This window comes from Palaemon carinicauda, chromosome 36, assembly GCF_036898095.1.
Source record: "Palaemon carinicauda isolate YSFRI2023 chromosome 36, ASM3689809v2, whole genome shotgun sequence".
NCBI lineage: Eukaryota > Metazoa > Arthropoda > Malacostraca > Decapoda > Palaemonidae > Palaemon > Palaemon carinicauda.
Genome location: NC_090760.1, coordinates 1,576,905 through 1,585,920, shown reverse-complemented (window position 1 = coordinate 1,585,920; position 9,016 = coordinate 1,576,905). Strand labels below are relative to the sequence as shown.

Genomic DNA, 9,016 nt, shown 5'->3' with positions numbered 1-9,016 from the left:
GTATCGTTTGAGACTATTTTTTTTTCTTACTCCAGAAGAATTTGATTAACATTGTGATTATTATTTAACCCAGATTCGTTTCTGCCTCTATAGGAGATTTCTTATAGTTGAGGGGTTCGGAAATTTGAGTTTGGCAATGTAGTAGAACATTAATCAATCTTTTATTATTATTATTATTATTATTATTATTGTTATTGTTATTGTTATTGTTATTATTATCATTATTATTATTATTATTGTTATTATTATTATTATCATTATCATTATTATTATTATTATTATTATTGTTGTTATCATTATCATTTTCATTATCATTATCAGTATTATCAGTATTATTATTATTATTATTATTATTATTATTATCATTATTATTATTATTGATGTTGCTGGAGATGGTTAAAGACATTATTAGTATATTTCTGAAATATTTTTGTACATATTTATATGGGAAATTTAAACCAATATGAAAGTTTCCTCATGTAACAATAATTGAAATTTTATTTATTCAACGAATATATATTCGTATTTAACAACCAAAGAAATCAATCGATCACATCTTAAAATCTCTTTTAAAGATATTTTTTTTATTTCAAAAGGATCTTGCTTTCAACGTCAAACTCAAAGTATGATTGGAAGTAGATCAATGACAATAGCACCTCAACATCCAGACCCTTTTGACAATACCTCTTTAACTATATAAAAGTCATTTAAGATTTTAAGTGTAATCCTAGACTGCAAATTGACGTTCAGGAAACTCATCAGTTTATTCCTTTAATTCTTCAATTGCATAGAAAAATGGCATATTGGGGAAGTCTTAATATTTCCCATGAACAATATGAGGAAGTTATTGTTCTATATACAGTGTTTTCATTGAAGTATTGTTCCCCTGTCTGGTCTTCAGCTGCTGACTGTCATCTTAATTTGTATGACAATTTTCTTTATTCGTGACATGGATATTAAAATCACTTATTTCTCAATGGATGTTGCAAAAGATTTTTTCACATGCGGACCCTCGGTTGCTTTCAGATCTTCCTAGACTATACAATCCTAAGACTATACAATCCTATAAGTAATACTAATTATGCTGTTAATTCTAAGTCTTGCCTTCTCCATCACAAGGCTGAATACTGTACAGTATTCTAGAATTTATATTCCAGTTTTGACCAGATTACGGACTGTTTTTCGTAAACTGTTGGTTGAATCGGTAGAACTTTATTTATTTCCTAGTTTCCTTTCCTCACTGGGCTATTTTTTCCTGTTGGAGCCCTTGGGCTTATAGCGTCTTGCTTTTCCAACTAGGGTTGTAGCTTGGCTAGCAATGATAATAATAACATCTACAACAAAAACAATAGTAACAACAACAACAACAACAACAATAATAATAATAATAATAATAATAATAATAATAATGATAATAATAATAATAATAACAACAACTTGAGAAGATCAAACTTGTGCAAATATTTTTCTGTTGAATAGGTTAAACACTAGAAGATAATTTTTTTTTTTTTTCAGAATTTCTAATTTCAAAGTGTTGCCGAAATGAAGTCTTTCGGGGACATAAGACTTTCAGTTCACAGCATGAAGGTAATATATTCAGGGTATAAAAGATATTGCATGCACGACAACTCAATAATTTACATAAATATCGAATATTTAACACAAAAAGATAGAAAAAAAGGAGTCATAATGAACAAGAAATTGTATTTTTATTAAAAGAAAACTAGGTATGATCTACATACCAAAATTAAATCAGTTAAAAACAACGAATTCTTACAATTGAATGTATATTTTTAAAAGCAATGTATTTCATCAAACATTCACATGTTTAGCTTATAAATTCATATAAATTTTTACTATCTAAGGTAGATAATGATAAATTTTTTTACAATATTCTTCTAACAATAAAATTCACACGATTTTATGAGCTTAAGTTTATGTATTTAAAACCTTAAAATTATTATAACTATGATAAATATTATTACTATGATGAAAACTACCATAAGTATCTTTCATGAAGGTACCATAACATATATTTTTTATAGATCTTTAAGTTCAATTATCATCATTTATGAAAGTTACTATATGAACCTTTCTTGTGGCTATACAAAACCTCATATTTCTATTTATAGAAAAAAAATATTAGGTATTGATTATAATAGAGTATATTAATAATTTTCCTTAATAATTAGCATTATATCAATATGGTTTGAATTTTAAAATACCTTAATAATTACTATTATATCAATATGGTTTGAATTTTAAAATATGTATATAGGTATTGATTATAATAGAGTATATTAATAATTTTCCTTAATGATTAGCATTATATCAATATGGTTTGAATTTTGAAATACCTTAATAATTAGTATTATATCAATATGGTTTGAATTTTAAAATATGTATATAGGTATTGATTATAATAGAGTATATTAATAATTTTCCTTAATAATTAGTATTATATCAATATGGTTTGAATTTTAAAATCCCTTAATAATTAGTATTATATCAATATGGTTTGAATTTTAAAATATGTATATAGGTATTGATTATAATAGTATATTAATAATTTTCCTTAATAATTAGCATTATATCAATACAGTTTGAATTTTGAAATACCTTAATATTTAGTATTATATCAATATGGTTTTGATTTTAAAATATGTATATAGGTATTGATTATAATAGAGTATATTAATAATTTTCCTTAATAATTAGCATTATATCAATATGGTTTGAATTTTAAAATACCTTAATAATTAGTATTATATCAATATGGTTTGAATTTTGAAATACCTTAATAATTAGTATTATATCAATATGGTTTGAATTTTAAATTACCTTAATTTTTAGCATTATATCAATATGGTTTGAATTTTAAAATACCTTAATAATTAGTATTATATCAATATGGTTTGAATTTTAAAATATGTATATAGGTATTGATTATAATAGAGTATATTAATAATTTTCCTTAATAATTAGCATTATATCAATATGGTTTGAATTTTAAAATACCTTAATAATTAGTATTATATCAATATGGTTTGAATTTTAAAATACCTTAATAATTAGTATTATATCAATATGGTTTGAATTTTAAAATACCTCAATATTTAGTATTATATCAATGTGGTTTGAATTTTATAATACCTTAATAATTAGTATTATATCAATATGGTATAAATTTCAAAATATGTATATAGGTATTGATTATAATAGAGTATATTAATAATTTTCCTTAATAATTAGCATTATATCAATATGGTTTGAATTTTAAAATCCCTTAATAATTAGTATTATATCAATATGGTTTGAATTTTAAAATACCTTAATAATTAGTATAATATCAATATGGTTTTAATTTTAAAATATGTATATAGGTATTGATTGAATAGAGTATATTAATAATTTTCCTTAATAATTAGCACTATATCAATATGGTTTGAATTTTAAAATATGTGTATATTATTGGTTAGAATCACCGGGTTTTTCGGAAGTGTGAATACGGCTATGAACAGCAAGACCATATTTGTTAGTAAAACTGGCTTTACACCATTCGCACTTAATGGGTTTATTACTGTCGACGTGAACTCTCTGTTTATGCCTGTCCAGATTATGTTTCCATTTAGTGGAGTAGCTACACACATCACAGCAGTATTTCACCACACCTACGTGAGAAAGCTCGTGTTTATTAAGACTGGTCTTATCTTGAAATTTATAATTGCATCGCGGGCAACAAAACCGCTTCTTGCTATTATTATTCTTTGGGTTCCCATTCCTTGTAGGGTTCTTGATCGGGTTGCTTCTCCTCTTCAAGTGGGTGAATTCATGCCTGTTCAGGTTACTCTTCTTGTGAGCGCTGTAGTTACACTGTAGGCAACGATGCTTTTTCCTTATTGGTTCAAGACGTTTTTGGGTATGTGATTCATCCGTACAAGTGTTTGACGTTGGAGCGAACATCTCGAAATCGAAGTTATCTTGTGGTTCCTGGTAACTACAATGTGGTTTAGGGTCTGCCTTCGCAAGCACATCTTCATCCTGCTTGCATTCTGGCTTAGGTTGTTGTTGGCGGCTACTTCTTTTAGGTCTGGGCTCTAAAGTTACTAGAAATCTGTTAGTGACACCGTAACACCTTATAACGTCAGGTCGTACAAGTTCAACCGGAGGTGAATTTCGACTGTTGGTCCCATTGCCGTCAACGCTTTCTTTGGTTACATTTTCTGCTGTGCCATCCATCTGAACAAAACAAAAAAAAAAAAAAAAAAAAAAAAACTGATTGGTGTAAGTCATTATTTCCTTTTATATATTATGAAAAGGATTTTAATTCTGAACAAAAAATGCTGATTTGTTAAAAAGTCATTTTCCTTTTATATATTATGAAAAGAATTTGAATTTTACTTTAAAAAGATATGAGTTTTTCCTTTTTTATATTATAAAAAGTATTTGAGGTTCATTTCATTATAAGTGAGAATTTGGGATGATATATTCCCTTCTGTAAATTATATTCAATTATTTTTTATGCAAAATTATAAAAGATGACTTGTTAAAAAATTTATTTTCTTTTTTATATTATAAAAATATTTGAGGTTCATTTCATAAGATGTGCAATTTGGGATAATATATTCCTTTCCATAAATTAGATTTAACCCTTATTTACGCAAAATTATAAAAGATGACTGGTTAAAAAAAGTTATTTCCTTTTTTATATTATAAAAAAATATTTGAGGTTCCTTTTATAAGAGGTGAGAATTTGGGATAATATATTCCCTAACTTAAATTAGATTTAATTCTTATTTACGCAAAACTATAAAATATAACTGGTTGAAAAAGTTACTTCATTTTTTTATATTATAAAAAGCATTCTAATTTTATTTAAAAAGAAATCAGAATTCAGGATAATATATTCCTTTCCATAAATTAGATTTCACTCTTATTTACACAGATGTTTGAAATTTGGCTAAAGAATTTGGGAAAAAAAGTTTCAAAAACTCATTTGAAAATTGATTTATATTGTCCGTACCTTCACTATAAAATACTAAGTTTATTGTAGAAATGATTGAAATATATGCTATAGATATAGAAGACTTGTTTAATCCTAATAATAATTTCTAAAATATTGCAGATAAGGATATAATTAATTTGATCTTTAGTATTTCTATTATTAAATGTTGAATGTATTTTAAAATGTCCAAACCTAACATATTTCCTTTCACTCATTGGCAAAGAGACTGGAAAGATAGGATTGTATCATTAAAACTGGAATACACACACACACATATATATGTGTATATATATATATGTGTATATATATATATATATATATATGTATATATATATATATATATATATATATATATATATATATATATATGTATATGTATATATATATATGTATATATATATATATATATATATATATATATATATATATATATATATATATATATATATATATATGTATATATTATATATATATATATATATATATATATATATATATATATATATATATATACATATACATACATGAATGTACAAATACGTAGTCTTTTAGAAATACATATCCCATGGATAGAAAATGGCTCATGAAAATTTATTTGGGAAATAATTTACTTAATTTTGACCACATTATTGAAGACCAAAATTTTTTCTGGTTCGTTGACTGACTTTCCAATATATTTTTGAGAGGAAATACAAAAAAAAAAAAAAATAAAGATAAAGTGTTATCATAAATAAGTGGCTTAAAACATCGCAATTGGTAGTTAGTGCGCGGTTGCCGTATGACAATTAAGCCTTTTAAAAAGTAAATTCGCTCTTCGACAGAACTCAGTTACTGTTGATAACGTTGAAACTCAATTGATCTCGATTTCAAAACTACGCATAAGTCAGCATTCTGCGTATTTTCAGACATAAGAACGCAGTCAAAAGGCATTATTATTATTGTTGTTGTTGTTATTATTACTTGCTAAGCTACAACCCTAGTTGGAAAAGCAAGATGCTATAAGCCCAGGTACCCCAACAGGGAAAATGGCCCAGTGAGGAAAGGAAACCAGGAAAAATAATATAGCTTAAGAACAATGAAATTTAAATAGATATTTCCTATATAAACTACGAAAACTTTAACAAAACGAGAGGAAGAGAAACGAGATAGACTAGTGTGCCCGAGTGTACCTCAAGCAAGAGAACTCTAACCCAAGACAGTGGAAGACCATGGTACAGAGGCTAGGGCACTACCCAAGATTAGAGAACAATGATTTGATTTCCGAAATCATCAGGAAACCTCAAAACAGAAATCAAAGTATGGACTTACCATTGCACCTCTATGGCAGACAAGTTCTTTACTGTAACTAACTTTTTCATGTTCCTGAAGACTTAATGGAGCTATGGTTATATTTCTTCATATGTTAACTACCTAACAGTTTGGGAAATGTAATTGCTAAGTAACTGTTGATTACATGATTAGGATCTTGGTTATATTACCCCATATGTATGTTAACTACCTAACAGCCTGAGAAATATAATTGCTAAGTAACTGTTGATTACATGATTAGGATCTTGGTTATATTACCCCATATGTATGTTAATTACTTAACAGTTTGAGAAATGTAATGGCTAAGTAACTGTTGATTACATGATTAGGATCTTGGTTATATTACCCCATATGTATGTTAATTACTTAACAGTTTGAGAAATGTAATTGCTAATTAACTGTTGATTACATCATTAGGATCTTGGTTACATTTCCTCATATGTTAACTACCTAACAGTCTGAGAAATGTAATTGCTAAGTAACTGTTGATTACATGATTAGGATCTTGGTTATATTACCCCATATGTATGTTAACTACTTAACAGTTTGAGAAATGTAATTGTTAAGTAACTGTTGATTACATGATTAGGATCTTGGTTATATTACCCCATATGTATGTTAACTACCTAACAGCCTGAGAAATGTAATTGCTAAGTAACTGTTAATTATATGATTAGCATCTTGGTTATATTACCCCATATGTATGTTAACTACTTAACAGTTTGAGAAATGTAATGGCTAAGTAACTGTTGATTACATGATTAGGATCTTGGTTATATTACCCCATATGTATGTTAACTACCTAACAGTCTGAGAAATGTAATTTCTAAGTACATTAGGACCGTTATTGGAGAAAATGGTCATTTAATACTAGTTATTGCTTTAAGGAAGATGAAAATCTTACCGGATTTGTAAACGAATATATATCGCCAGTAATATTAAATGAAACTTCAATCTCTCATTGTCCATAAAATGAAGTATTTTTTTATTTCTGGCGATTTTGAATAGTTCGTGAGATTTTTAAATTTCACTTAAAATAGCCAGGTTTTTATGTACTAGAATTATATATATATATATATATATATATATATATATATATATATATATATATATATATATATATATATATATATATATATATATATTTTAAACAATACGTTTTTCAGAAATAATAGAAATAGTAAGGAAGTAGAATACTCTTGTAAGAAAGTTGGAGGAAAAGTATAAAAATAATATAATATATATATATATATATATATATATATATATATATATATATATATATATATATATATATATATATATATATATATATATATATATAGCAGTAATTCAGGTTTGCAGAAACCCTTGGTGTTACCAATTCAGGTTTGCAGAAACCCTTCGTGTTACCAATTCAGGTTTGCAGAAACCTTAGGTTTTACCAATTCAGGTTTGCAGAAACCTTAGGTGTTACCAATTCAGGTTTGCAGAAACCTTAGGTGTTACCAATTCAGGTTTGCAGAAACCTTAGGTGTTACCAATTCAGGTTTGCAGAAACCTTAGGTGTTACCAATTCAGGTTTGCAGAAACCCTTTGTGTTACCAATTAAGGTTTGCAGAAACCTTAGGTGTTACCAATTCAGGTTTGCAGAAACCTTAGGTGTTACCAATTCAGGTTTGCAGGTTTACCTAAATTGGTAACACCTAAGATTTCTGCAAACCTGAATTGGTAACACAAAGGGTTTCTGCAAACCTGAATTGTTAACACCTAAGGTTTCTGCATACCTGAGTTGGTAACACCTAAGGTTTCTGCAAACCTGAATTGGTAACACCTAAGGTTTCTGCAAACCTGAATTGGTAACACCTAAGGTTTCTGCAAACCTGAATTGGTAACACCTAAGGTTTCTGCAAACCTGAATTGGTAACACCTAAGGTTTCTGCAAACCTGAATTGGTAACACCTAAGGTTTCTGCAAACCTGAATTGGTAAAACCTAAGGTTTCTGCAAACCTGAATTGGTAACACGAAGGGTTTCTGCAAACCTGAATTGGTAACACCAAGGGTTTCTGCAAACCTGAATTGGTAACACCAAGGGTTTCTGCAAACCTGAATTGGTAACACCAAGGGTTTCTGCAAACCTGAATTGGTAACACAAAGGGTTTCTGCAAACCTGAATTGGTAACACCTAAGGTTTCTGCAAACCTGAATTGGTAACACAAAGGGTTTCTGCAAACCTGAATTGGTAACACCAAGGGTTTCTGCAAACCTGAATTACTGCTATATATATATTCACACTCTATGGAAATATTCATATGTTTTATCTATGGTAATAACCACAACTATGTATGTAATTATTCATGAATTTTATTTATGGAAATATTCATAATTTTTACGTATGGATATATAGATAACTTTTATCTATTATCTATGGAAATATTCATAATTTTTGTTTACGTATGCATATTTAGATAACTTTTATATAGGATAATATGCATAACCTTTATTTATTATCTATGGAAATATTCATAAATTTTACGTATGGATATATTAATAATTTTTATCCATGATAATATGCATAACCTTTATGTATTATAAATGGAATTATTCATAATTTTTACGTAATGATATATAAATAACTTTTAAATATTATCTATGTAAATATTCATAATTTTTATTTATAAAAGTACTGATATCTTTTATCTATAAAACATGAATAACTTTCT

The 9,016-nt window shown here is 26.9% G+C and overlaps 1 protein-coding gene across 1 annotated transcript; it reads right to left on the bottom strand.

The window, feature by feature from the left end:
* Positions 1-3,320: 3,320 nt before the first annotated feature.
* LOC137628711 (gastrula zinc finger protein XlCGF7.1-like) lies at positions 3,321-6,355 on the bottom strand. Its single transcript, XM_068359861.1, has 2 exons — positions 6,314-6,355; positions 3,321-4,239 (listed from the first exon to the last, which is right to left on the bottom strand). Exons 1-2 carry the CDS (start codon positions 6,314-6,316, stop codon positions 3,469-3,471), a joined length of 774 nt encoding a protein of 257 aa, XP_068215962.1. The 5' UTR covers positions 6,317-6,355; the 3' UTR covers positions 3,321-3,468.
* Positions 6,356-9,016: the final 2,661 nt, after the last annotated feature.